Below are 27627 nucleotides of genomic sequence, written 5' to 3' on the forward strand. Positions count from 1 at the left end.
AAATGGGTGCATACCATATAATTCCATTTATATGAAGTTCAAGACCAGGCAAATCTAGTGTGTGGTGATAGAAATCAGACCAGTTGTTGCCTATGGGACATGGGGATTGACTGAAAGAGAAAATGGAAGAAATTTCTGGGGTGATGGTTATGTTGCATAATTTGATCAGGATGGTCAGTGTCCTACATTTATCAAACATTGTTGAGCTATATACCTACAATCCATGGCTTTGATAGCATGTTATTTAATTTTTTTTTTTTTTTGCATACTCATAAGTGAGGTAAGGGGTGAAAGCTGCCAGTTGGAATAGCAGTGTAACTTTCTGAGTTAAGACAACTGCATGAATAAGGAGTCATAAAAGTGACCCAGGAGATAAAGAACCAGCTCTTACTGAGTGCATGGTCCACCAGGGGTAGCGGCTTTAACCACTGACAAGGACCCAAGACTGTGATGTCACCCAGAGAAAAATCCCCTTTCTTTTCCTCTCCTCCTTGCTGGTCCAGTCCCCTCCGAACCTGCTGGGCAGACGGCCTGTGCAGAGAAGGGGAGGCTGGGGAGGACCCGTGTCTCTACTCCAGGTTTCCATCCTGAAGCAATCATGTGTCGAGGAGGCAAGAAGATTGAGTATTAAGCCAGTTTAGGTATTTTTCAGGATGTGACATTTCAATGACTGTAATGAGACTATTTTTTCACTGCACAACCAGAGGACTTTTTATATTCTAAGAATATTGGGAAAAGTCCTGCTCTCATCTCCCCAATTCCATTCACAGGGATTACTCAGGGCCACAGAAAGATCCCTACTCCAGAGTGAAGTCCAAAGAGACAGTAGAGACAAAAAAAAAAAAAGTTGCAGGTAGATCCACAACCCACACACAGTGGTTATAGATGGCATGTCTGTCCGAGTGCCCAGTTGGTATCTCTGAGCGTGTTACTGTATTCCGAGGTTGGTTAAATGGTACCATCTCTTACCTTGTCCCTGAGACAGAGCGCAGAGGTTATTCTTGAGCAGGACATAATATCCAGTGGTAAGGAATTTGGATTTTATTCCAAGCGAATAGGTAGCTATCAGAAGGTTTTGAACTAGGGGTGGGGTGGGTCATAGGTCAGATTTTGCTTTAAAGGTATTCGCAGGGACTTCCCTGGTGGTCCAGTGGATGAGACTCTGCCTGCTAATGCAGGGGACATGGCTTCGATCCCTGGTCTGGGAAGCTTCCACGTGTCTCGGAGCAACTAAGCCCATGCTCCACACCCCCGGGGCCCGCAAGCCTAGAGCCCCAGCTCCGCAATGAGAGAAGCCTGCAGTAAGCGCAGTGTGATAAGAAGCCTGCACAGGGCAACGGGGAACAGCCCCAGTCACTGCAACTAAAGAAAAAAATTAATAAGTAGAAGTTTAAAAAAAAGACATTCCCTGTAACATAACGTACAACAAAAGAATGCACTCTCCCTTCCTTGTTAAAAACTCTAGTTCAAATGCTGTTTTGAAAGCTGAAGTCTTGGTTGAGGGGCAGGGAAGGCAGGCTGTGGGGTGGGGGGAGTCAACAGTCACTGTCGATAATGTTTACTAGTTATGTGACCTTAGGTTAATTGATTAATCTCTCTGAGCCTCAGTTTCCTTGTTAATAAAACAGTAATAATAACACCTGTCTCTCAGGGTTATTAAGTGGATTAAATGAGATCATGTTTATAAAACATCTGTCACAGTGCCTGGCAAAGTCGGGGCTCAATGATGTAAATTCCTTTTCCTCTTTTTCCAACCATTGAATCTGTATATGTCACACTCCTGTCCAAATAGAGGTAAATGCAAAACCTGGCAACTACGTTCAAAAAATCAATTGCACAACAGCAGGACAGGTGTCCTCAGTAAACAGCTGAATGGCTTGGCTGCCACAATAACACATGCGACTTTAGATTAATAGAAGCACAATTTCTGATGACAAGAGGGGTGAATCTGTTTGTTGTCCGTATCAGTCAAACCATATTTGGAGTCCTGGAAATCATTCTGGGAGTGCTAAGTTGAGAGAAGTGTTAGTAAGTGAAGTACATTCAAAGAAAAATGGGACGATATGAAAAGGCTTGGGAACCACATTGTATATAAAATGTTTTGGAAAATTTAACATGGTTTAAAAAAAATGAAAAGAAAGCTTGAAAGCTGTACAAATAGTTAAAGGTCTGTCACTTGAAAGAAAGACAAGATTTGCATCACATTGGTGTAGAGGTGGCTCACCCTGGACCACTGAATGGAAACTGAAGAGAGAAGATTTTCCAGCTTGAAAGAGCTCCCTGATAGGAGAAATGAGCTGTCAATCAATGCAAACCTTCTAGGAAAGATGGAGGAGTCAGTTCCTTGGCTGAGATGCATGCTGATAAAGGACTTTGCAATGAGAGTCCAGCCAAACCAAGAGGCTGCTGATCATACTTTCAAAATTTCCAATTCCATAAACCTGAGGGGTGCAGTAGCCAAGTTTCTGGAGGGCAATACACCCTCTTGGATTCCAGACACTGTATTCTTCTCTTGATGTTTCTGGTGAAAAAGAGGATTGTGAGATACATGAATCTATGTTTTATCCAGTAGAGAGATGAATACAGGGTTATTCTTGGTGGGCAGGAGGGGATGGCTAAGATAGAGTGGGTCACCTCTATGCAAACTGTGTCAGAGTAAATTTCACACCACTGAAAAATGGATGGAGATCAAGAGGGGGGGGGGGGGGAAAGAGTTCAGGAAGTTCTCACCAAAATCCTTCCCAAATCTATCACCTATCTATACCTTGACCTTCTGCCATCCTAGACTAGGCGTCCATCATCTCTCCCCCGCAGCTACAGTCACCTCCCAACTGGCCAAGTCAGTTGCATTTTTTTAAATCATAGCCCTCCAGGAGATGCTCCAAAAACGTTTATGGGAAGAATGAGGAGTGTAAATCTCCCTAAAGTGGAATACGGCAGCATGAAATTACGGTAACTGGGTTACGTTCAGTGTGTCTGACTCTTGACAACCGCCAGTCTGCAGCCCGCCAGGCTCCTCTGTCCACCGGAGTCTCCAGGCAAGAATACTGGAGTGCGTTGCCATGTCCTTCTCCAGCAGATCTTCCCGACCCAGGGATTGAACCTGTGTCTCCTGCATTGCAGGCAGATTCTTTACCACTGAGCCACCAGGGAAGCCCCAGAATGTTAGGGTAGAGATTCCCAATAACAAGTTCTGTGATATTGCCATCAGTTTATGGATAGGATTAAAGGCTGGTATTTTATTAAGCACCTACTGTGTATCAGGCGCTGCCAAGAACAGAAAGAAAAGCCTCTTGTTTGTAGCCTTTGGTGTCATGGTTTACTGTCAACAGCTTTAGTCACAGGCAGACCTAGTTTTTATAAGGCCTTAAGCTTGTACAGTTTTTTTGTTTTTGTTTTTTTTGAGGGGAGAGCTCTTTAAGAAAAGAATATAGGGACTTCCCTGGTGGTTCAGTGGTTAAAACTCTGTGCTTCCACTGTAGGGGCAAAGAGTTCAATCCTTAGGCTAGGAACAAGGATCCCAATATGCCAAGGAGTGAGACCAGAAAAAAAAAAAAGAATATAAATTTAAAAATACAAGTTTAAGTATAGGGCCTTCAAAGGAGCCTGTGCAAGCGATGAGCCCTGAGGTTTAAGTTTCTTTGGTATAGTAGGAAGTCCGCCTCTGGTTACAGTGATTGTTCATCAGTTAATTTAATTTAAAAAGTGCCACTGGGGTGCCTCAAAAATGTTCACTTTGGAAATCAAGGGAAGAGGGGGATGGGATGGCAGTGAGGTGAGAAAGTAAACACACAGCTGAAACTAACCCGTAAGTTCCACTTTAGTAACAGTGCAAAAGAATGATTCAAAATGAGTTTTTTCAAAATCTCTTTTGTTTATCCCATTTTGCTAAAAAATCCCTTTTTGTTAAAACAGTTGAGAGAGATTTTGAGTACAAATAAATAACTCTGGATCTACACAGGAGCCTTTTTTCTGATCTGGAGGACTCTGTTAAGTTTCCAATCAAGTTCTTGTTGTCAAGGTGATAAGCTCTGCATTTCTGGCTTTAGAATAAAAATTCCTTTAACCTATTCTATGATCTGGTGATCTGGGGTTCTGACTAGGTCTGGAGGATGGGGGTGAGGCAATTTAGAAGAATTCTCTGCAGGCCAGCATCTGCTGTATTTGCTGGGTATCAGACCTGCTTGGGGATTTCTGAAAACCCTTCTGCCCTTCCCCTCTTCTAAGGCAGTAGGAATCCTGTACAGACTGGTTCATTCTGAGACAGTCAAGTCTCAGGAGGCTCCCAGGCTAATAACCGCTCTAAAAACAGCCCCGATTCACAAGGGAGGGATTAGAAACATTCTTAACAAAAAGGGAAACTGAGGCACGAGGCAGTAAGCCACCTGCGCTTGGTCCACCTGGGTATCGATGTCCCAACAGAATATCTGGCTCTGAGGAGGTCTGCTGAAGGTCACACACAGATGAGCACATTTCTAGGAGGGAGAAAGTATGAAGGTGTTAGTCACTCCGCTGTGTTCAACCCTTTGCGACCCCACCAGGCTCCTCTGTCCATGGGATTCTCCAGGCAAGAATGCTGGAGTGGGTTGCCATGCCTTCCTCCAGGGGATCTTCCCCATCCAGGGATTGAACCCGAGTCTCCTGCCTTGCAGGCAGATTCTTTTACCATCTTAGCCATTAGAGAAGCCCCAATCTGACAAATAAGGGAAGTTTGGGAAAAAGAGGTGGTCGAGATGGGGTGGAAGGTGTTGATTTTAATTGACAACAGGATTAGGGCACGTCCGGGTGCACGGGAACTAATGAACACCACAGAGACTTTTGGAGAGATTCTGTGAGTGTTGGCAAGGGGAAAATAGAGATTTTTGTGCCCTCAGAGGGGAGAAGCTGGGCCCGAGCAAACGTGATGACGCTCTGGCACAAACAGGGAATCAGTGTTTGTTGAAGGTATTTGCAAAGGAGGAGAGTATAATGTTGCCTCGATTTGATAACTACCATTTTCCTGGTTGTCACGATCCTCGCGCAGTACGCAAGCCAGGACTCCAGTAAGCAAAAGCAGACAATGTGAGGTTATACCCAAGTCTGAACGCTGGTGAAGAGTGTCAAGAGATACCAGCCCAGAAGTAAACCCAGTTCGAGATGAGAAGGCAGACTTGCCTGCTCAGAGTCACTTCCCCAATCAGCTGGGCTGTGTGCTGGAGGGGGGAGGGGGAGGGGTGGGGGAGTGTCTCCGTGTGGGGGTGGGAGGGAAGGAGTGATTTCATCTGTTTAATGAAAAATGACCTGAACGTTTCTCTGATCTTGGAAACTCCCATGTAACGGAGGCCAAGGAAAACAGGATTAGGTCTATTACTTCTACGACGGCTTTGCGTCTTCTCAGGAGTTAAACTGGAGGGAACAGAGAAAGAAGGGAATCTCATTTCGTTGTGCCAACAGATACAGCCGGAGACTGAAGGAGACGGTTTCCCCTGGTCTCCTTCGGACAGTTTTATCTTGGCTTCCTTTGCCTTTTGAATGGACACCCTGTTTCTTCGCTGTGTTCATAATCACAGGGGGTTTGCACTATTGAATTCAGACAAGCAAGTCACCTCCTTTGGCATTGTTTTCTCACAAGCCACTGACTTCAGGGTTAATACTCCCCCTCTGACTTCTGCAAGGAAGCAGCATTTGCTCTGAAGCCACGAGGGTGTTAAAACCACAACCAACGTTTTGCCAGCAGGGCAAACTACTGATATGCGATTTTCTATGCAACCCACTCCAGTACTCCGCCTGGAAAATCCCATGGACGGAGGAGCCTGGTAGTCTATAACCCATGGGGTCCCAAAGAGTCGGACACAACTGAGCGACTCAGCTTTTAAAACTTAAACTTACGTGACCTAAGGTGGTTGCTTATTCGCTGTCGTGTCTGACTCTTTTGCGACCCCACGGGCTGTAGCCTGCCTGTCTCCTCTGCCCATGGGATTTCCCAGGCAAGAACACTGGGGTGGGTTGTCACTTCCCAGGGGATCTTTCCAGTCCAGGGAACCCTATCTCTCCCATGTCTTCTGCCAGTATGTCTCCTATATTGGAAGGTGGATTCTTTTATTTTGGAAGGTGGATTCTTTACCACTGAGCCACCTGGGAAGTCCTAGGTGACCTTGTAGGGTGACACTTTTCAAGATTTTTCTGCTTTGATTTTTGGGGACACAGTCTTTAGCATATTTTTAGGACTTCTAAAAGTATACATACCCCCCCAAACATCACAATGATCAGGATGCCACCATTTCTTTGGTGCCCCAATTCTTCAAATCATCCTTTTAACAGGACAACCAAATGAATAAGTCCATAGGCCATTTTCTTTTTAATGCAATGTATATTTATTGTAAACAATATACAAAAAAAAAAAAGGAAGGAAGAGAAAAAGGAAAGGTAAGTTTCACAGAGAAAACAAAAGGTTTGGGTGGGGGGACAAGCGGAACAAACAAAACACAAACACAAACCAAACCTTACCTAAAGACAAAATATGATTTAAATGCCAGGTTTCTTAAGTTACAGAAATATTTTTTTTTAAAAAAAGATCTGCTTTTATACAGAAATGGAAAGATGCCATATTATAAGAGTGCTTTAAGATTTTATTCTACTGACTTCTAAAACTGTTAATATATCTTTTTTTAAATAAAAAAAAAGTTTGCTGTCTTTTTTAAAAAGCAATCCTCAAACTCTCCAGCCACAGAAGTAATTAGGAATTAAGATTTGTCAGTGGGCTGAGCCTCCTCCCCTGTTCCTCTCTCTCTCCAAGAGACATGCAGGGGATGCTGATGACACACACTTGTATTGTTGGTGTCAGCACACACACCAAAGACACAGTTTAGACAGCCCCGAGATCTGTGGCAGAAAACACTGCGAATGACTCAGTGATACACTACATCTGCAAACTCTCATGTGTACAAAAAGAGAAACACGTTTCCAGTTTGTTTTCAACAAAACAACAAAGAGGAAAGGAAAAAAAAAAAAGACAAAAAAGGCATTTATACAAATCTAGGACAAGGAATCCAAAGAAACTTTTAATAAAAAAAAAGATTAAAGAGATAAATAAAAAAAAAACTGGTTACAGTTAAGGACATAATTTAACAACAGATGACCATACCCTTTGAGGACGGCTGCAATAACCTATTTTAAAGAAGGTAAATTTAAAAAATAAAAAAAAAAAGAGGGAGATTTTTTTTGTTGTTGTTTTTCATTAAAACCTCTCCTTACAAAATAAATAATTTTAGCACGTGGAATGTCTTGAAGGTTAACTGCTGGTGTTCAGAGAGGCACGGGTGATAGTGTTAGTGAAAGGATTCTAGCATCTGTATTCCACATGGGGCCGGGGCAGGCGACCTGGGGGCAGTGTGCTGGGGCACTTATTGGCTGCTGAAGCAGTCCCCAGACAGATTTCGTCTCCTTTGCTTGCCTTCTGCTGCTTAAGATTGTGGCGAACAAGCAAATACAGGAAGAAATGCATTCAAAGAGGGGGCAAAAATTTTCCAGCAGCATGGTTTTAAGGCTTTAAGGTGGCTTTTTTTTTTCTTGCTTAAAAAACATATATATGATAAAGCTTACCAGATGCTCATGCAATAGTCTCTAGACTATTGTTTACTTCTGTCTTTGCAATATAAGGCCTTGATTTTTCTTTCTAAGGCAACTTCTCCTTGAATTGGAAAGCCTGAGGAGTTAAGCAAAGCTCACCCTCCCCAAACTGCCCAGTAACACAAATCTGCGGCTTTTGCAGGTTAATATAACACACATCCTTTTTTTTTTTTTTTTTTTTTTTTTTTGCTGTTTTTTCGTTCCTTTGTTTGTAAGAGAAAGCAAATCTGTACAAAAATACTCTGGCTGCAAGAAAAGCTAGGGCACGCTGTTCAAACTAAAGTAGTTTTAGCTGTTGGAAAAATAAGAGCATTTAATTCTTTTTATCTAAAAATATGTATAAATCCCCTCAAAATGGTAATGAATCATACACAGTACATACTAAAAAATATTTAAAATAGAGAATATTCCTCACAGAGGACTTTCTTTTTCTTTAATTACTGCTAAAAAATAATTACGAAGTCCAAACAGGCAGAGAGAACTGAGCAAACTGGTCACACGAGAGACTCTCCATCGTCCTCCACGCTCGCTTTGAAGGTTTCCAGTCCAGTTTCGGCGTCGGTTCCGCCGGTCCATTCTAGCCAAGAGTGAGCTGGCCACCGGTCTAACGACAAGGCGGTGATGCGTCTGGATAGCTCAAAGTTTAGTGTCTTGGGATCTGCGTCCGAGTCGCCTTCAGCGTTAACGTGTCTTTAAAAAAAAAAAAAAGAGAGAGAGAGAGAGACAGAGAAGGAAAAAAAAAATGTCCAAAGGGTCGCGCGTTTGTTTCTTCGGTTCTTTCTGCGATCATCACGGCCAGCATCGCGGGCGCCCGCCCCGTGCGAGCTCTTCTCAGGGTCTGGTGAGCTGTGTGTACACCGGCTGTTCCCAGTGCTGCGGGCTGTGGGTCTGGGGGATGGAGGGCACCCCCGAGGTGTCGGCGATGGGCGTGTACATGGGCCGCTGCGCCGGGCTCATGTAGCTGAAGGTGGAGTAGAGGCCGGAGCCCTGGCCCGCCGCGTGGCTGTAGTAGGCGCCCGAGTTCTGGGGGTCGCTGTAGTCGTACTGCGCGCGCGTGATGGGCGGGTAGGCGGGGCCGTAGTGCGGCAGGCTGAAGGGGCTGTAGGCGATCTGCTGCGGCGAGTGCTGCTGCGGCTCGCTGTAGTGGCTGGGGCTCAGCTGCTCCGTCTTGATGTGCGTTCGCTGCGCGGGGCCCGGCTCGCTGCCCAGCGCGCCCAGCGCGTGCGCCGGCGGCGGCGGCGGCGGCTGCTGCTGCGGGGGCGCCTGCGGCGGGGCGGGCTGCGGCGGGGCGGCTTGCGGCGGCGGCTGCGGGGGCGCCTGCGGCGGGGCCGGCTGCGGTGGGGGCGGCGGCGGCTGCTGCGGGGGCGGCGGCGGCGGCGGCGGCGCCTGCTGCTTGGACATCCACACGTGGCCCGCGCCCGCCGGGCTGGCCGCCGTGCTGCTCACGCCGTAGCTGCCCGTGTAGGTGACCTGGCCGTGCGTGGCCGGCACCCCCGGGTGCCCGTTGGGCGGCAGGTACTGGTCGAACTCGTGGACGTCGAAGGTCTCCATGTTGGAGATGACGTCGCTACTCAGTTCGCCGATGTCCACGTCGCGGAAGTCGATGGGGGGCTGCCGGCCCCCCTCTGGCAGGGGGCGCCCCTCCCGCTTCAGGTCGGCCTTGCCTGGCTGCACGTCAGTTTTGGGGGTAGTGGGGGGCGTCGGTGGACCCTGGGATTGCCCTGCGGGGCGGTGAAAGAGGGAGAAGCATAGGGCCATCAACCACGGCTGCGCAGAGGCTCTGGTCCCGGGGTGGGGGCGGGGGGCGCACCTACCCACCCTCCCTCCCCGCATCCGCGAGGTAGGCGCGCTGCGCCCGAGATAAGGCGTAGAATGATTAACCCGCCGGTACACACTCGGCAGCCCCCTTTTATCAGGGGAGGGTCCAAGGCCCCGGAGGGTCCGGAAGACCACATTGCTACTTGTAGAAAAGCCCTGTGTGTGCTTTTGGGGCGGGGTAGCAAAGAGAAAAAGGGGAGAAGGCCGGTAAAGCTGTAAAGGCATTTTGCCTTGCAATAAAAATTAATCTGTTAGGATGCAAGGATTAGGGGGTGTGTTGTGTGTGTCCAGGGACTTCGTGGGGCCCTGGGGTCCCGGGCAGGGAGGCGAGGAGAATTGGGCGAATGGGCGCAGGGCTTAGTTTGTCTCCCTCCTCGGGGAGCGCCTTGTCCCTAAGCAGAGCCTCCCGGGTGTTTGGGGGGCGGGGGGCGGGCTGCCGGGGTGGGGGTCTGGCGGCTCGGCCCCGGGGAGGGGGGAGGCTCACCCGAGTGCTCGCCGGGGGAGTGCACCTCACTCATGCCGGAGGAGGAGTGCGGCGAGTCGGCCTGCAGCGCCTTGAAGATGGCGTTGGGCGAAATGTGCGTCTGCTCCGGGGCCTCCTCGGCCTCCGCCTGGCCGTTCTTCACCGACTTCCTCCGGCGCGGCTGGTACTTGTAGTCCGGGTGATCCTTCTTGTGCTGCACGCGCAGCCGCTCCGCCTCCTCCACGAACGGCCGCTTCTCGCTCTCGTTCAGCAGTCTGGGGCCGGCGCGGGGAGAAAGAGACAGGGGCTGAGCTAGCAGGTCGGCGAGACCCGGAGGCGACCCCCACCCCGCGGCATCCTAACACTGACCCCCGCCTCCCTCCCGCCTCCCTGCCTGCCTGCCTGCCAGCCGCGACTGCAGCTCACCGCTTTTCTTTGAAAAACAAGAACCGCAAAACTTTGTCCTTTTGGTGCGACCTGAGCGGTCCCTCCCCGCCCCGCCCTCTCCCCTTCTCTTCTATTTTGGAAACCCTGCGGATGAAAATAGCTCCCGCTCTCCGGGCCTTTGCTACTGGATATTTACCCGCCCCGCTTCCGTCCGCAACACCCTCTGAACATTTTCTAAAAAACCACTTAATCTGCAAGAAGCTGCTCCTGCCGAACCCCACCGCCCCCCGCCCGCTAACACACACAGGGCACCCACCTATTTCCAGCAGCTTCCAACCCCATCCCCCACCCCGTCCGCTTCCTGCCAGGGGACCCTCAGGCCTTGGTTTGCCACCCCTCCTCCCCCTGCATACCATCCCGGTGGGCGAAGGGCGAGCGCAGGTCGAGGCAGGGGGCGGCACACTTCTATTGCCACCGCAGCCCCCACTTGGGATTGGCCTTCACAGTGGGCGGCAGGAGATGAGGCTGGCAGCCGGTCCCACCGCGTCCCCTGCGAGAGTCCTCCCCTCCTCTGCGACCTGCCCCCCCCCCCCCGCTGCGACCTGCCCCCCCCGCCCCCCGCCTCACCTACCCCTCCCCCCTTTCCCCAAGAGCAATCCAAGAACTCGGTCAAACTCTCAGCCAAGTGACACCTCGTCCCCGCACCCCACTCCGCCAACCCTCCCCGCCTCTCGCACCCCCGCCCCCGCCCCCGCCCCAAGCCAGCGGAGGGACCGGCGACCCCCTCCTGCGGGGAGGCGGGGCGCGGAGAGACCGTCGGGGCCAGCGCCCCCCGCCGCCGCGGAGCCCACCCCGCCGCGCCCGCCCGCCCTACCTCCAGAGCTTGCCCAGCGTCTTGCTGAGCTCGGCGTTGTGCAGGTGCGGGTACTGGTCGGCCAGCTTCCTGCGCGCCGCCTGCGCCCACACCATGAAGGCGTTCATGGGCCGCTTGACGTGCGGCTTGTTCTTGCTGGAGCCGTTGACGCGCACCGGCATGGGCACCAGCGTCCAGTCGTAGCCCTTGAGCACCTGGCTGACGGCCTCGCGGATGCACACGGGGAACTTGTCCTCCTCGCTCTCCTTCTTCAGGTCCGGCTCGCCCTTGGGGAACGTGTTCTCCTGGGGCCGCGTGTTCTCGGTGTCGGAGCCGGAGCCCGAAGGGCACGGCGAGCCCGCCGAGTCCTCGGACATGGTGGGGCTAGGGGCGGCGGACAGGCCCTTCTCCTGCTCGTCGGTCATCTTCATGAAGGGGTCCAGGAGATTCATACGCAGGCCCGGGGCAGGGGGCGGGTGGCCGGGAAAGGCGAGAAGCCGCGGCGGCTCGGGCACTCGAGGCGCGGGCTCCTCTCCCCTCGGCGGCCCGGGCGCGGGGCGAGCAGCTCCCGGGGAGCCTGGCGCGTCACTCGGCCGCAGGGACGAGCGTTTAGGAAGGCGCGCGGGGGCCAGCCCGCAGCTGCCCGCTCCAAGTGGGGGAAGGCGAACTGGCGAGGAGGAGGAGGAGGGGAAGAGAGAGCAGAAAGCGGGGGCGATTGCACCCTTCTCTCCTCCCTCCTGCAAAGAAAAGTTCCTGGAGTGAAACTGGCAAGTCTCGGCGCCACTGAAGTTCCAGCTCAGTTTCAATCTCCGCTCTGCGCTCTCCAACTCCCAGTCCAGCGGCTCTTTAATAAATGCAAGGGCCAATCACAGCGCGGCATTTGAGGGGTTGGCAGGCAGCTGATTGGGCCCGATTTGGGGGGGGGGGGGGGAGGACTGTGGCGCTGGGCAGGGTGACGAGAGGAGAGGGGAGGAGCGGGGAGGCGATCGCAGCCTCTGGTCCCGCGGGGGTTTGGGGGGGGGGGGGTGCACCGGGGAAGGCGGGGGACCCGGGACTTCCAAGTGTGTAAGTTTGCCGTCCTCTCTTAATATCAGAATTCGGTGCCGTCTCTGCGCGAATCTTTGCGGGTGTGTGTGTGTGTGTGTGTGGACTAGGATTTGTCCCCACCCACAGGCATTTCTGTTCAGTTTTCTCCGCGGTCCCGGGGACTTAACTGGGTTTGCAGTGTTCGAAAAGCTATCGCTCCTGCTCCTTCCTTAACTCCCAGCCCAGTTTCCGCGCCTGGAGCCTGCCTCCTCCGAAAGTGCTTAGAAATTGTCTTTTGAAGCAAATGTTTTGGTGACTCAACGTCCGCCGTTCCTCTGTAATAATCCGTATAAATAGACGAACATGCTCTGGTTCGCCGGGGCCCGTGCGGCTGGTCGGGACTCGGCTGCGCTCGGTGCAAAGAGAATCAATGAAAACCACAGCGAAGTGCCCCGCGCGCGCCGGCCGCCGCGGCGACGCCGGAGCCCCGCGCAGTCGCGGGAGCCGGCCCGCGCCTCTCAGACCTTGAACTCTGACTTAGTTCTTCTCCAGCCCCCCTGTCCTCCCAGCCCGCACACCGCCGCGCGGCTCAGTGACAGGGCGACCGTCCCGAGGTTCTGCCTTTCACCTCTGGCCGAATCAGAACTTGAGCAGAGTTACCCTTGGAGAGAGTTCGCTTACTGCTCTGGCTTTCAGAAACCGAACTTGGCGAACGTGGCTGTGCTGGGCCTGGAGGCCGAGGCCCGTCACTGGGTTTGAAAAAGCCAAAACAAATGGGTTCCACCGCAGACAAAACACTCCATTTTGGTGGAGTCCTGCTTCTTGCCTGCTTTCACCTTCCCCCACCCCCCTACAAAAACACCTGGAGCGGCGAAGCGCCTGTGGTGCTGACTTTAGTCGGATCCTCTGACTTGCAGACATTCGGAAGTCCTGGTCAGGGGTGTGGGGGTGTCGCTGATGTGTTTCAAGTGTGATTTGAGCACAACTTTTGTGTTTACACGAACTGCTTAGCTGGCTCTGTGTTTTGAGAGGGAAGAAAAATCTTAGTCGCCTGCGGGTTCCGTGTGTTGAGAATCACAAATAAACGCACAACACAACGGCGGAAAACTCACTTCTAAGTACCTGCCCCTTTCTCCTTCTGGCTCTCGCCAGTGTTCGCCTCCGAATTAAATTATTGTTACGGTGAATCATCCCTCTTCATAGCAAAGACTTCTTATTTCTAATTTGCAAACTGCGGACACTAGTGCAAGATTTCAAAGAATGTTTTCCTTGGAGAATTTTTTTTCCCCCTGACATTTCCATTTCTTCTGAAGAACTGGACATTTGTTACAGGAAATGGAACTCTTCAGAAGGTAGCCAGTTACAAAACTGTGAAACAGTATTTACTTTTTAAACGAATGTAACTTACAAGTGGACATGTCTGGTACTCTATAGCTTGTTTACCCCTTTAAGAGACGAGGTACAACAGCCTTGTATTCCTGGCCGCGTGAATACGCTGGGAAAGTATAAGAACAACTCCGACCTTTCTTAGGAGAAAAAGTCCCGCTTAGTCGGGACTGATATCTGGGTCCTAGGGAGGGGGGAGTTGTTAGTACAATTCTCAAGACACCTGACCGAAGAGGGGACTCAGAGACCAGAACTTCGGGTAGAAGCTTTAGCCGGGCCGTCTGTATTTAGTTGCATTGTATTGTAATTCCCATGTTTACTGGCATGAAGGCAGTGAAGACGAATGTGACTTTTTTGGGGTAATATTTCACTAAATATTTGTCAAGATAAATATGTAATCTAAATATATATTTTAACGTGATAATGTAATAGGAGCTATGTAATGCATAGAATTTAAAATTGTAAGCTATAGATCTGTATCCCCTTTTTGTTTGTTCCATACCAATATTTTTGTATCTTTTTGAAAGCTTAGGATAAACAGTTGATTTTAAAAACGGGCTGCAATTTTTAGCTGCATCCAGAGAGGGCGCCAAAAGCCCAGAAACTGTCTTAACTCTCAGAAACTGCAGGAAAACTGAGATGGTGGTGGTAGGGGGTGGTGTGTTTCACTCAGTCAAGGCTGCCCTGCTGCAGAGATTTCTCTCCGCAGGAATTCCTATCCGATATGTCCTCCCATGCAGGTCCACCTCTGGGCAGCCCAGCGAAGGGAACTGGGAGATGTGTCTCCTATAGTCAGGCATTTGAGATGTCTGACGTTTCTATTCTGCCCAGAACGGGAACACTGAGACCGCAATGACCCCCCAGCTCCAAGGTGCCAAGCATCTCGGAGTGCCAGGACCAGGCCGATTCTGGCGCGTGGGCATCATGGATCAGTTAGTGGGGAGGGCGGTTTCGCATCTCTGCAGGAGGCTCCGGTGGGTGCCCACCCCCCACCCCACCCGCCTCCATGCGGGGACTTGGTTCGCTGCGGGTGGGGGGATGACTCTCCCCGGGTCGCAGGTTGACCTTTCTGAGCTGCCCAAGGAAGAAGGCTCGCAGCCCCCACCAGAGCCCCTGAGTCAGAGGGAACCCGAGGGAAAGAAACCCGTTCACAATATTCCGGTTGCAGATGGAGAAACTGAGGCTGTCGACCCAGTTTGAGCTAGAGCGTTCTGCCTAGGGGTGGGGGTGGGGGGCTGAAGGAGACCGGGGGGCGCAGACGGAGCAGAAAGGGCCAGCGCTGGGCCGCACTGCCCCCAATACAAGGCGCGCATTCGCGTCCCGCCCGCGAGGGAGGCAACGCCGCGAGGTCTGCAGCCGGGAGCGGAGACTCCCGGTGCGAGCGGATCCCTCGGGAAACTGAGGTCTGGGATACGCCCCACCTCCCGCTCTCTCGGCGTCCGTGGCCGGCGCCGGGCTCAATTTCCCCAGCCCGGGCGGCCGTTCCCCCTCCGCGTCTACGCGGGAGCCAGGCAGGAGCCCAGCGTAGCTGGCGTGGAGCGCATTCCGTGCGCCTGGGCGCGGGAAGGGGGGGCTCTGTCTCCGGTGGAGGTGGGCCGTGTGGACGGAGGGGGCTACCTTTTGCCTGCGCGGTGGGGGGGGGGGGGGGACTAAAGACCGCGATCTCCCTCTCTAAAATTCCTTGGCCAAAGTGGAGTCCAAACCGTTTTCTGCAGGCAGGCAGGTCCTGGGTGGGGGGAAAATAAAACTAACTGGTGGGGATGCGAGCGGCAGCGTCTCCCGCGTCTCTCTGCCCAGGGCAGTGTTTTCTGCAGAAGTGCTGGGGACGAGGGATGCCCCTGCCCTCCGCCAACATCCCTGGCCGGGTTCCCTTGAGGTGAAAGAGCCCAGCCCCTGGCGGGACCCTCAGGCCCTGGCGCCCTCCCTGGGCGGCCTGCGGATCCTCGGTTTTAGCAGTGTTTCACTGGGGCCCGAGCCGACTTGCCGGTCTCCCCAGTTCGCGAGGGACATCAGTTCTCTTTGCAAAGGAGCCGCAGGTAAGCTTGTCTCAGGACAAGCGCCGGGCTGCGCGGCCCCAGCAGGAGGGAAAAGGGAAGTCCCAGGCGGTTTCGTCGGGGCGCAGTGAATATCTGTGGGCCGGCCAGAGAAAGTGACCTTTGCACCTCGCAGGGCTCCAGGGCTCCCGGCCGCACGTCCCCAAAACGCCCGCCCCTGTGTGTTTGTCCCAGTGCGTTTCTCCCCAAACGGGAGCCCTGCTCGGGGAGGTGATCCGATCTGTGTCGCCAAGATTGGAGCATCCCGGAGCCCCTAAAACTGCAGGCCGAGAAGGGGGCTTTTCATTTTCTCCCCCCACCTTGTTTTCCCAAAGAAAGCGGGGTGCGGTGAACGGGAAGTGTCGCGGGAAGGGAGGAACCCGTCCCCCTGCTCCGGGTGACGCGACCCGCCCTTGGGGCAGCGGCGGCTGCAAACGCGCTCGGCGCCCCGGGGGCCCGGGGACCGAGCCAAAGCGAGACAGACTGGGCGAGCTGGCTAGTCCGGGCCTGGCTGAGAGTCCGAGGGGGAGAGGAGGGGAGAGCTGGCAGTGGGGACGTCCGGGCCGTGGCCCCAGAGGGACTTTGCTTCCAAAGGGAGTGTGCTGGCTCGCTTTTTTTAACCTTCCTTTTTCGAAAATATCTGTTTTTAGTCAAGGTACCAGGGAGAAGGGCACTGTGCGGATTCCTTCCAGGCTTCTCTAGGATGGTCCACGGGAAACTTCCTAGGACTGTGTGTGTATGTGTGTGTGTGTGTGTGTGTGTGTGTGTTTATCCCTCCATAATTTCCCTCTTTTAAAAAAAAATCTCTCGGGCATTTTCAGCTGAAAGTGCTTTTGCCTTGCTGATTTAAAAATACAAATAAAACCACCGCTGGAGGAAGCGGTTCCTCCTTTGCCCTGGACTCCGCAGGGGTCAGGGCGCTCACTTCACCCCAAGCATTTCCCCTGTAGGTCACAGAGTCCCACCTGCCTCCCCTGGGGTCCCCCTTCAGCTTAGGGTGTCTTTAGTTCCGGGGAGAGAACTGACAGAAAACAGCTGAGATTCTCAGGAGTTTTGAACAATTTCCCAAAGGGAACTGGAGCTCTAGAATGCGGGCTTCATCTCACTCTGCAGGGCCTCCACCCAGCTGCTCCCTCCTAGATGTCCTCGTAGTAGCTGGGACATCAGATTAGTTCAGATCTGCGTGAATGGGGCAAGGGGAGGGGGGCTGTCTCCATCCAACCTAGGAAAAGGGCGAAGTGGTATCATTACACAATTCCGAAGGTGACTGCCAGAATTTAAGACAAATGATCTTGTGTCTTTCTCGCAATCCTTTTCTATCTCAGCAGGACCGGATGCCCGGGGCACATCACATCGCCCTGGTTTCTGGAACCTGTAGGTTCGAGGGGGCCCAGGCTTCCTCTGGTGCGATGCTGATGCAGAGTGGCGTGAGCCGGGCTCTCTGGCAGACGATCAAGCTGGGTCGCCAGCCCTCTGGTCTAGCTCAGGCGGCTGCCGGAGTGCCTTCCACCCCAGGGCCCCGGGAAGGCCAAAGCCATGAAGTCAGTCCCCAGTTTTCGGATTATCCCGGAGTGACATCTTGACGCTGGCGGTTCTCCGTGGGCGCTGTGACGTCGTGAAAACTGCAGAGAGTGGGTGGACCGAGAGCCCCCTGCTTAAACAGCCCCGGGGTATCGTCAAGTGGGGGCCACAGGGAACCCGGAGATGCGCTGGGCTTCCTGCCTTGTCATTGTTTATTTCAGATTAATTTCTTGGTTCGCGCGCTCTCTGCAAGCAGGCAGAGGAGGCCGGCAGCATTATGACCACATTGCCTCTGGGGGTTTGGTTCAAGGGAGAGGCAAGGGCTGTTTCTCTGTCCTCTCTTTCCCAGCTTCCAATAGGCAGATGAGGCATTTTGAGAAAGCACTTTCATTCTTCCTCCCCACTTCTCTCTACGACATTTTTCTTCCAAGGCCCTCTCACTCGTGTAAAAGGAATAAATAAACTCTTAAATCCCCCCCCCACACTTTTTTTTTTTAATGAATGTGAAATTTGACCTGCCTTAGATGAGAGGAACAGGTTTTCTTTTTTTTTTTTTTTTTTGTGCCCCTCCTTTACATTATTGAGACCCAGAAAAATCTCACAGTGTCAGTGACTCTGTCTTTAGGACAACATGTGTTTACATATAATGGGCAAGTGCAGGATGTTTCTGTCACAGTGAGTCCTCGGGCTGGAACCTGCTGCTCCCCCAAGTTCCAGGTTGGAGGAGACGTGAGAGAAGGCCCAACAGCCTGGATAGGGCAGGAGTGGTTGCAGAAATTAGTTTCCTGCTGGTGCCCCTAAAGCTCACAAAGCTGTCAGCTTCATTGGCAGAAGAGGGCTGTCTTTTTGGCCTCATCCCCTTCCACATCCCCACGCAGGGAAGTGACATACAGCAGTTTCCCGGATAACTTAGGGGCAGGCTCGCTAGACTTGCGAATGTTGAGGTACTTACTGTTCTTCAAAAGGGACCAGTAGACTCAGAAAGCCCTACCTGGCTTTCTTACATGCTCACTTTCTGGGAGTGGAGGAGGCATCCCCCACCTGGCAGTTTGTCCTCAGGAGCTAGAAGAAAAGTGGGGTCTGATGGCAGGAAGATTCTGGCTCCGGGAGGAGAGGGAGGCGGGGCGGGTGGGCTTGGCTCAGATGCTCTACGCTGGCATTCACCCCCCTGCCTCCAGGGTCTGCTCTCCTGCCCAGCCTTGCTGCGCCCAGAGGCCTGGCCTGTGAGGAAGCCCTGAACCCAGCTTTTGTCTGAACCTCAACTGTACCAGTGGAGGAGGAAATGGCACCCCACTCCAGTGTCCTTGCCTGGAGCATCCCATGGGCAGAGGAGCCTGGTGGGCTACGGTCCACAGGGTCGCACAGAGTTGAATACGACTGAAACGACTTTGCACGCATCCCCACCCAGCCATACTACACGCTTAACGGGTCCTGGGCAGCTGACCAGGTGCTGCTCGTTCCGCACGTGGCTGAGGTGTGGGTGTTTCCAGGAGGCTGTGCAGGGATGAGGGCCATAGGCCTGAGTGTTGTCTCCAGGCCTCCGGCAGGTGGGGCGCAATTCTGGGGGCAGGACGCACAGCATGGGGGGGGGGACAGCCTGTCCCCTCCGTCACCCTCCATTCCCTGTCCTCCATCCTGTCGTCTCGGTCCCAGCCAGCCCACCTTTAACCATCTTCAGCTGCCCGCATCCATCAGTTCAGCAGATGTGTCTTGAAGTTCCTACTGTGTGCCTGATCGTCCAAAGGGGACAAGACTGAGACCCTGGCTGTTAGCATCTCTTGATCTGGCTTCCATCAGGGTCAGCCTCTCAATTCTATCCATTCCCTGCTGCTTTGCCCTCTGGGTTCACTACCTTCTGAGGCCTCTCTCAGCCTCTGCCCTGGATTCCCTTCTTCTTGTCCTGAAAGAACACGTGGGGCACAGGGAACTGAGTCCCCTCCTTACTGCTCCATCCATGTGTCAATGGGAACACAAGGGAGAAGGGAGAAGTGTCCCGAGCACCCGTCTCTTCCTGCAGAGCCCACCTCCAGCTCCTGTCCCCACCGATGCTGTAGTCTTCTGTGCCTGGGCCACCCCCACCCCACCCACTGTCTTGGTCCAAGCCCAGAAATGCCTTGTAGTGTGTGGTACGCTTCACTCTCTCTTTGGGGGACATCTGCCAGCCAGCACAGTGGTGATGACAATTTCCAGATGATTTTCCAGGAGCAGAGAAGTCTTCTGGGGGAGGAGAGGGTGGCATGGGCCAAACGCTGAGTGGGCTGAATGTTGTGGTGCCGGAGAGGCCCAGGGAGGTGGAGTTCAGTGAGGCTCCAAGTTTTCTTTTTCCCCTTTAGATTCTGCCGAAAGCAAAAGTCACTAATTGCTTTCTATTTTCCTGGCACCGAGGAGGTTCTCTTGATTCTGACTCCCCTCCGGGAACTGAGGTCTGGGGAAAGCGGGGTTTCAGAGCAATATGTGTGGGGGGTGGGATTTGTCTCCAAGCTTATTCCCTCAGCCCTGTGAGGCCTGAGAACCACAGCAGCCAAGTCTCAGGCTGGTATCAGTCAAGAGGACCAGACAGGTTAGGAAGAGGGTGACATGAATTGTTGCCTGCATCTCCCTTTGTTAGGCGGCCCCGGCCCACTCCTGCAAAGGGCACTTTGATTTTCAGTCAAACAAACCAGGAAGTGATGGCGAGGTTGCTTCTGAGGCTTAAGAATGGGTTCAGAGGAAAGACTAGATTCTCTCTCCTTTTTAAAAAAGATTTTTTTTTTTTAAATGTTGACCGTTTTTAAAGTCTTTATTGAATTTGTTACAGTATTGCTTCTGGGTTTTTTTTTTTTTTATGTTTTGTTTTGGTTTTTTTATTGGCTGCAAGACGTGTGGGATCTGGGACTTCCCAGGTGGTGCACTTGGTAAAGACTCTGCCTGCAAAGGCAGGAGGTGCAAGAGACTCGGGTTCGATTCCTGGGTCAGGAAGATACCCTGGGGGAGGAAATGGCAACCCACTCCAGCACTCTTGCTTGGAAGGTTCTGTGGACAGAGGAGCCTGGAGGGCTATACAGTCAGTGGAGTTGCAAAGAGTCACATGATTGAGCAAGCATGCACATGCGGATCTTAGCTCCCCACTCAGGGGTTGAACCCACAGCCCCTGCCCTGGTAGGTGAAGTCTCGACCACTGGCCCTCTAGGCAAGTCCCTAGATTCTCTTTTGATTCTGAAAAAAATCCAAACGATACTTCCTAGGAATTTCCTTGAAAGGATTGTTCACGTGTCTTCACTTGCTGATTCTTGAGAGTGGTCCTGACTCCTCAAGTCTCCTCCGTGTTGTTTGGCTGTTTCTCAGTGACTCATGTGTTGAACTGGCCCAGCCTTCCTGGGTTGATGTATCGGCTTATTCCTTATCTTCATGAGTTTCTTTTCTCAGGGAAGGGGAGCCTTCCTTCCAGCCCTTTCTGGCAGCACACCTCTGCCTTTTCAGGGAAGGGTATCTCTCTCAGATGAAACCTGCCCTCATCTACTGCTGTCTTGGGGAAAATGTGAGCCTTATTCAGACTGTGGAGTGAATGACTGTAGAGTTAGCGTATTCTCAGTCTCAGAGGTACCCAGACTTTAATAGGAGATAGAGATCCAGGCTACATACTAACACCTCGGTGAAGACTTGATGTCTTCCCAAGAGTGGATATTTGTTTTTATCTCTGTTTTAATAATATCTTGTTCCTGTCTCTTGGTGTTCTCATGTGTCCTTTGTGTGGATATGCAAACCATTAAACTAGGATCTCCTTGAGGACAAGTGCAGAGCGTAATCCTCTTTGAATCTTCGGTCTGTATGCCATAAAGACTCTGCCGCTTAAACCTTCATTTAGAGAATGAAGGACCAAAATATAGCCACAGCAATGAATGTCTAATGGTAGATTCCAGCTTGGGCCATGGCAGGATACCTTGGTTTCCTGGGTGAGATATCTTTATGTGTGTCAAAACTTGTCCCCTAGACATCTGTCTATGTCACTTTCAAGGAAGTCTATTCTTGTTCTGGAATCCTCTCTTAAATTTCCTACCCTCTGACTTCTTTCTCATAGGAAAGGGTGTTGGAGACATGCCTTTGGAGAATTTTTGGAGTGATGGATGTAAAACTTTTAGATTGCAATCTTTATACATTTCAGGCCTGGATTTACAGGTTCTGAGAAAACAATCAAACCACAAACTGAAATCATTATTAACAGATCAGAAGCCTCTAAACCCCCCTGGACTTTGCTACCCAAATATACAAGGATAATAAATATTTTTCTCTTCCTGGTTTTCTTGCTTGCGTTTCTAAGCACCAGGCACAGCCTTTTCACAGATGAGCCTCCGTGTGGCTGCCAGGCGGGGGGTTGTCCAGAGCAGAGCAGACAATTATGACCTGGCTTTCCTCTGCAGGTCTCCTAAGAAAGGCATTTTCTTTCCTCTGCAAACGGCGCTGCTGTTTGTTTGGAGAAGGAGAGCTGAGGGTCTGGAATTAGGGGTGTCATGTGGGTTGCACGTGTGGCTGGAGCTACCTGAAATCTGTAAGCTAATCACTCCCAGACGCCCCGGGGCCTGCAGTCCCCAGAGCCCCAGCAGCGCAAATCTTTCCCCTACGCCTCTTTGGGGGTGGGGGGAATTTAAAGGGCAAGAGAGAATGCAAGTGTGTGTGCGTAGACGTATGGTGTCTAGGAACTTGGGTTTCTCTTGCAGTGATGTTTGGACCCAACACCCTACTTTATCCCCAAACAAAGGCACTTGAAAAACAGAATCTCCCATCTCCACCCCTGCCCCTAATTCCAAACTGTGATTTCTTTGGAGGAAGAAGGAGAGAGAGAGAGGACAAGGAGCAACAAGAGGAGGAGAGAAACCTGAGCTTCGGGAGCTTAGGCCCTGGCTCCTGGGTGGGGTGGGCGGAGTTAACTCCAGCAGGTATTTAGTTAGTTAGTAAATGTCAAAGTGCCACAGCTTTTTGCTTCCCCTGGGTGAAACTTGTTGCTAGGTGGGCAGGGCGATGCAGTCAGGGGTCAGAGGATGGACACTCTCTTCCGGCCAGTGGGAGGCCAGCCCGTGTAGGACATAGGGGGACCCTGATGGGGGATGGGCCAAGTGTGTTTGGGGCCTGGATAGTCCCTGCTCAGTCCGTGACAAGTGTCCACTTCCATCCTCACGGGGGTCTCTTTCACCCGCCCCCCCAAACCAGCAACTCCTCGGACTCACCCAGCCCAGCTTCGCAGGTTCCCTCCAGAAGCCTGTGTTCACAAACGCAGAATCACTGTGTACAGGAATCCTAGGGGTACACGCTTTATCCTCTCTGTCTCTGTTTCTTCCAGGCGCACACACACACGCACACACACGCACACACACACATATGCTCACACACATGTACACACGCACATGAGCACACACACACATTATTCTGAAGCAGATGCTCTTGTGCCTTCTCACCTATTACTGAAAAAATAATTTCACCACTAACGAATATTCCTTGCCACTGCTTCCCGCTTCTGCTTTTGAAGTGCCCCTTACATCCACTCATCAGCTCTATTCCCTGGATGTCTCTGGGAGGGGGGGGAGGGGGAGAAATTACCCGCTCTGCTCTTTCATGGGCAGAAACAGAAGCCCCGCAAAGAGCCTGTGCCTCGCTCAAGGCCGCACGGTAAACGGGAGAGGCAGATCGCTGGATCCTGCGTTGCCAGCTCCCCATGTGCCTCCCCGGCACGCCGGGCACACGCAGAACCCCACATGCTGCTGTCTCCACGGAACCGTGGCTCCAAGGCCGGCGGGCAGGCTGGCCCAGGCAGCCCGCTCCCCCGCGTTCTCACTGTTCTCTGGGAGCTCTCCCTGGGCCCTGGCTCTCTTCTCGGGTCACGCGGAGAAGAGCTGGGCGTCCGCTCTCCTGAGAAGCGCATCTCTGCTCTTATCTTCTCCCCGTCCCCTCGCCGGGGCTTGGCCGCCTTTGTCTCCGAGGAGCAGAGAACACAGTGTGACTTGAGCCAGGCACCTCTGGTGGGCCTCGCCTCCCCTTTGTCTCCTTCGCGTGAGAACGTCTCTGGGTTGGCAGAAGTGGTGCCTTAGCTGACTTCATTTCACAGCCGTCCTTTTCACTCTGACGTGTGTTGGGGTTTCTTTCTTCTCTGGGTTGGGTGGCGGCCGTTGTACACCTTGATTCAGGCTTGTCCAGGTTTTCAGAATCGTTTTATTCCACTGAACAGACGCGGGGGGCACCGTCCCTCTCATCCCAGAGCAGTCCCCATCGTTCTGGAGGAGCAGGGCCGGTGTCATCGTCCTGTCCCCGTTCTTTCCTTTTTGCTCCATCGGGTCATGGTTTTTTTGGGCCATGTGGCATGTAGACTCTTAGATCTACAACTGAGGCTCAAACCTCTGTCTCCTGCAGCAGAAACAGGGAGTCTCGAACACTGGATCGCCCAGGAGTTCCCTCCATTAGGTCATTTATTAATAAGAGGAGATGTTACAGACCCCTTACCGTGTGCTTGGCAATCTGTTACGGGCAGGATGGATAAATCACCCATATCGCCCCAAGAAAACCTTCTGCGGTGTTTCTTCCTTCTCCCATTTAACAGATGAGAAAGCTGAGGCTGAGAGTGGTTAATTCACTTGTCCAGACTTACAGCTCTAAGGGTCAAGTGGTAAAAACCCACACTAACAGCAACAGTAAAACAAGAAAAAAAAAACCAAAAAAACACCAACCCTGGGATTCTTACTATGTAAAAACCATTTATGGTGACTTCCCTGGTAGTCCAGTGGTTAGGACTCCGTGCTCCCATGCACACGGCCTGGGTCCCATCCCTGGTCAGGGAACTGGATCCCGTCAGCTGAGACTCGGTGTAGTCAAAATAAATAATAAAAATAAATAAATGTTCTCAATAACTCATTTACTGCGAAGACCAGGTGGGCTATGCCATCGCTGCCTCTTTTCTCCAGTGGGGGACATTTTACCCAGTGCCTCGTTTCTTTTTAGACTTGCCTTATTTCCTTTAGGCTCTGTGTTTTGCTAGGCAGTCCAGATTTGGGAATGAAGGTTCTGAAGCAAGGCTGTTGGTGGAGGAAAATGGTTCGGAGCGAAGAGGGGCCGCTGGGATTTCTGCTTGTCACTGTCTTTTCTTGCGTTTTGCATAAAACATGGCTGTTTTGATAAGCCACTGGTCTATCTCACTTCCCTCTGGTACTCTCTGTCGGCGGAGAACTCATCTTTTGGGGGGGAATCAAGATTAGAATGCGCTGGTTCAAACTTGGTCTGTATGCAGACACGTTTCATTTGAACAGCAGACACTGGTGTTTAAGACTCGGTCGTGTACAACATGTGGGGAAAAGGTTGTGATGCTGGTTTAAGGAAGGAGGAGGCTGATGCTGACTCTCAGAAGCGTGGGGTGGATGGATGCTTCAGAGACTTGGAGTGGAGATTCCCTGAGCATCTTGTTGTCCTTCCCACTGTTCTCTAACTGTTCTCTTGAGCAGCCAGATTAGAAATCAACTGGGCTCAGCCTTCATTTCTGGCAGTTTGTCATTGTTTAGTCACTAAGTCGTGTATGACTCTTTGCGACCCCATGGACTGCAGCACGCCGGGCTCCTCTGTCCTCCACTATCTCCCGGAGTTTGCTCAGATTCATGTTCAATGAGTGAGTGATGCTATCTAACCAATTATAGGCAATTATTTCTGTATGATTGGTTGGGGAAAAATGAGAAGATGGGTAAAGTGATTGCCCAGGACTGTCTCCAGAGAGGATACAGAACGGGGGCAGAAGACTTCGAGAGAACGACAAAGCTCAGTTAGTTTAGTTGCACATTTTATTGATGTTTCCTGAGCTCAGATCATTCTCAGGGGAGCCAGGGAATCTTTAGTGGGGATGAGAACAATGACAAACTCAATGTTCTAACAGCGACACAGAGCCCTTTAAAAAAATCAGCCCATATTCAGTCCACGAACACTTCCCAAGTGTCTAAAGAGAGGTCTAGCTCAGTGCTACAGAGGTTCCCAAATGGACCCACTCAAAGGCAACTTCAAGAGTTCACCCATCGTGGAGGCTGTGCTGATTTCTCAGCTGACACCCTTGCCCGTCCAGCTTTTCGCAAAGAAATGTCACTTTGGGGACCTGACTTTTTTTTTTTAAGCAACACATCTGTGCCACATACTTGGACACTGCCCTCTGCCTTTCTCTGCCTGAGTCGGACACTCGTCTGAGTCTTTTTCTAAGTCTGTGGCCACGAAGGTTTCCATGGATGGTATAAAGTGCTTTGTGTATTGGAAACTGTGAATCAAAAGGTAGAGGGACTAAAAAAAAAAAAAGAAAGAAAGAAAAGCTAACCCTCAAGCTCACCCAAATCCTAAACCTCAGACTCTTGGAAGGAGCCAGTGGTATAAAACATAAAACAGTCCCAGACTGCAAACATAGCGTCAGCAGGCAGCCCTTTCTGAGGGGACGGGAGGCGCTGCCACTGGGGAGGCCTGGCATCCACACCAAGGCATGGAGAGCCTTTGTCTAAGTTTCTGAAGCAAGGCACCTTCTTCCTGCCTGCCACCGCGCCCCCCGCAACACCCTCCAACCTCACTGCCTCCCAGGAGGCTGGCCCTCTTCCCTGGGGTCTCCTGGCTGACCCCTCACCCCAAGATCTGACGCCAGCTTCCCTTTGGTGGCACTCACTTCTGCTGCCAGCTCTTACCTGGGACGGCAGGAGCCCTAGCTTGCTGATGCCCGCCAATGCTGAAAGAAGGTATTGTTATTTTCCCCACACTGCCCAGGTTAGGAACAAAGGCGGACCCTGGATCTTCTCTGAGCAGGAGAGAATGGAATTAGCATTCCTTCAAAATGGCTTGTTATTATAGCAGATTTCTGCTAACAATTACCTGGCAGTATAGAAAGAGGTCTGACTCCTTTAGGCTCCTGGCGGGGTTTCCCTTCTCTCTCTCTCTTTTTTTTCCCTGTGGAGCCTTAAAAAAAATGTGCAGACTTGCAGCTTGGACTTCAGCAGGCCCAATGTATTTCTGTCCATGACATCTAGGGAGATCTTACTGGACAAACCCTTATTTCATACGGATGTGTGTGAATGTCTGTGTGTCTGTGTGTCCGTGCATGCGCGTTCTTTGAGAAAACAAAATGGGGGTAATTTCTTTCCTTTTATGAGATGTTTTCTCGTCTTGAGAACTAAATTGTAGGAAAAAATGTAAGGAGTTGCTGAATTTTAGAAAACAGAGAGAATGGTAGGGATGGTTTGCTTTCACAAGCGAATTTAGTTTTTTTTTTTTATTTGATTTGAGCAAATGCCTTGAAGGTAATTGCTGCTCAACAGATATTTACTGAAAAGAATTGCACCTGCTCTGCTTGATGCATTTAAGTGAAAGCAGTCCCGATTGTGCACTGGAACTGCTGAGGTAGGAGTAAAAACGTTGTTGATGATTTGGGAAATAGGAGAGCTCTGAAGATTCAGAGGAACAAAGCTTAACCAGGTGGTCAGCCCAGGTGGTTACACCTCACAACTAACTCTGGGGGCTTCCCTGGCGGTCCAGTGGTTAAGACTTCGCCTTCCACTCAGGGTGTGCAGGTTCAACCCCTGGTCAGGAAGCTAGGATCCCACATGCATTGCAGCCAAACACCCCAAAAACATAAAAAAACCCGAATTTTTGCCAACACAATGCCACCTCCATATAGCTTTCAGTTAATAATCCTAGATCCAAGACCACTGTGACCACTGTGTTTCTGTAAATACGTGGTGTGACCTTCTGAGAAACACTTAGCTTCTTGAGGAGGCTGTTTTCTCCTGTTAAAGGAGAGCTTGTCTGAGTTTCCATAGATATTTTTAATTTCTTTTTCATTTGTTTTTAATTAGAGGAAGTTTGCGTCATCATGTTGTATTGGTTTCTGCCGTCCAAAAACGCAAGTCAGCCAGACTGATACACCTGTCCCCTCTCTCTCCAGCCTCCCGCATCTCACCCTCCAAGTCATCTCAGCGCACACAGCTGAGCTCCCCGTGTTAAACAGTGGCTTCTCAGCAGCTGTCTGTTTACACTCGGGAGTAAGCTGCTTCCACTTGAGCTTACTAGGGATTTTGACCTCTGAGGTAAGAGTTGGGTTTAAAAAGCTGATCCAAACCAAACAGCTGGCATTATTAGCATTGTTATCCCATTAGATCTGTTTGCGAGATAGAGGAGCTGGGGGTAGAAATGGTGGGTGATCTAAATGCCCCAGCCTAGTGAGAGGTAAGATGCTCTGTAAATATCTCTTGTAACCCAACAGACCTCCGGAGCTCAGTGGACAGCTAAGCAGAAAATTCCCGGAATACCAGGAGATTGGGTTGTTTGGGAATGGATGGAAGCTCCCTTGAGACGTAAGCCTTATGGTAGCCTTTTCAGAGGCTGTGTGTGTGTGTGTGTGTGTGTGTGTGTGTGTGTGTTTGTGTGGAGAGGTCAAGTCCATACAAGACTCTTTGTAACATGAGCTTCATCCCAAATGATCAGACTCCCTTTTGATGAGGATGGATTTGATCGCAGATAGAAGGTTGTGTTTGTTTCAATCCAAACCAGAGGGTCAGGCT

General features: G+C 51.6%; 1 protein-coding gene and 1 long non-coding RNA gene across 2 annotated transcripts in view; one reads left to right on the top strand and one right to left on the bottom strand.

The window, feature by feature from the left end:
• Window positions 1-6329: 6329 nt before the first annotated feature.
• SOX9 (SRY-box transcription factor 9) lies at window positions 6330-11963 on the bottom strand. Its single transcript, XM_070480065.1, has 3 exons — window positions 11151-11963; window positions 9911-10164; window positions 6330-9329 (listed from the first exon to the last, which is right to left on the bottom strand). Exons 1-3 carry the CDS (start codon window positions 11579-11581, stop codon window positions 8440-8442), a joined length of 1575 nt encoding a protein of 524 aa, XP_070336166.1. The 5' UTR covers window positions 11582-11963; the 3' UTR covers window positions 6330-8439.
• Window positions 11964-12160: 197 nt separating this feature from the next.
• LOC139039206 (uncharacterized) overlaps window positions 12161-27627 on the top strand; it is a 40630-nt gene continuing 25163 nt past the window's right edge. Inside the window, exon 1 of the long non-coding RNA XR_011492506.1 lies at window positions 12161-12194. This is a non-coding gene — a long non-coding RNA (uncharacterized lncRNA). The remainder of the gene's footprint in view (window positions 12195-27627) is intronic.

The sequence above is a fragment of the Odocoileus virginianus genome, chromosome 17, assembly GCF_023699985.2.
Source record: "Odocoileus virginianus isolate 20LAN1187 ecotype Illinois chromosome 17, Ovbor_1.2, whole genome shotgun sequence".
Classification (NCBI taxonomy): domain Eukaryota; kingdom Metazoa; phylum Chordata; class Mammalia; order Artiodactyla; family Cervidae; genus Odocoileus; species Odocoileus virginianus.

What these genes read in the sequence shown, in the direction of transcription:
- SOX9 (XM_070480065.1), bottom strand. Translation starts at nt 11,581, where the DNA reads ATGAATCTCCTGGACCCCTTCATGAAGATGACCGACGAGCAGGAGAAG. An exon ending in ACGCTGGGCAAGCTCTGGAG is followed by an intron (nt 10,165 to 11,150) that starts GTAGGGCGGGCG and finishes CGCCGGCCCCAG; the next exon opens with ACTGCTGAACGAGAGCGAGA. An exon ending in CTCCCCCGGCGAGCACTCGG is followed by an intron (nt 9,330 to 9,910) that starts GTGAGCCTCCCC and finishes ACCGCCCCGCAG; the next exon opens with GGCAATCCCAGGGTCCACCG.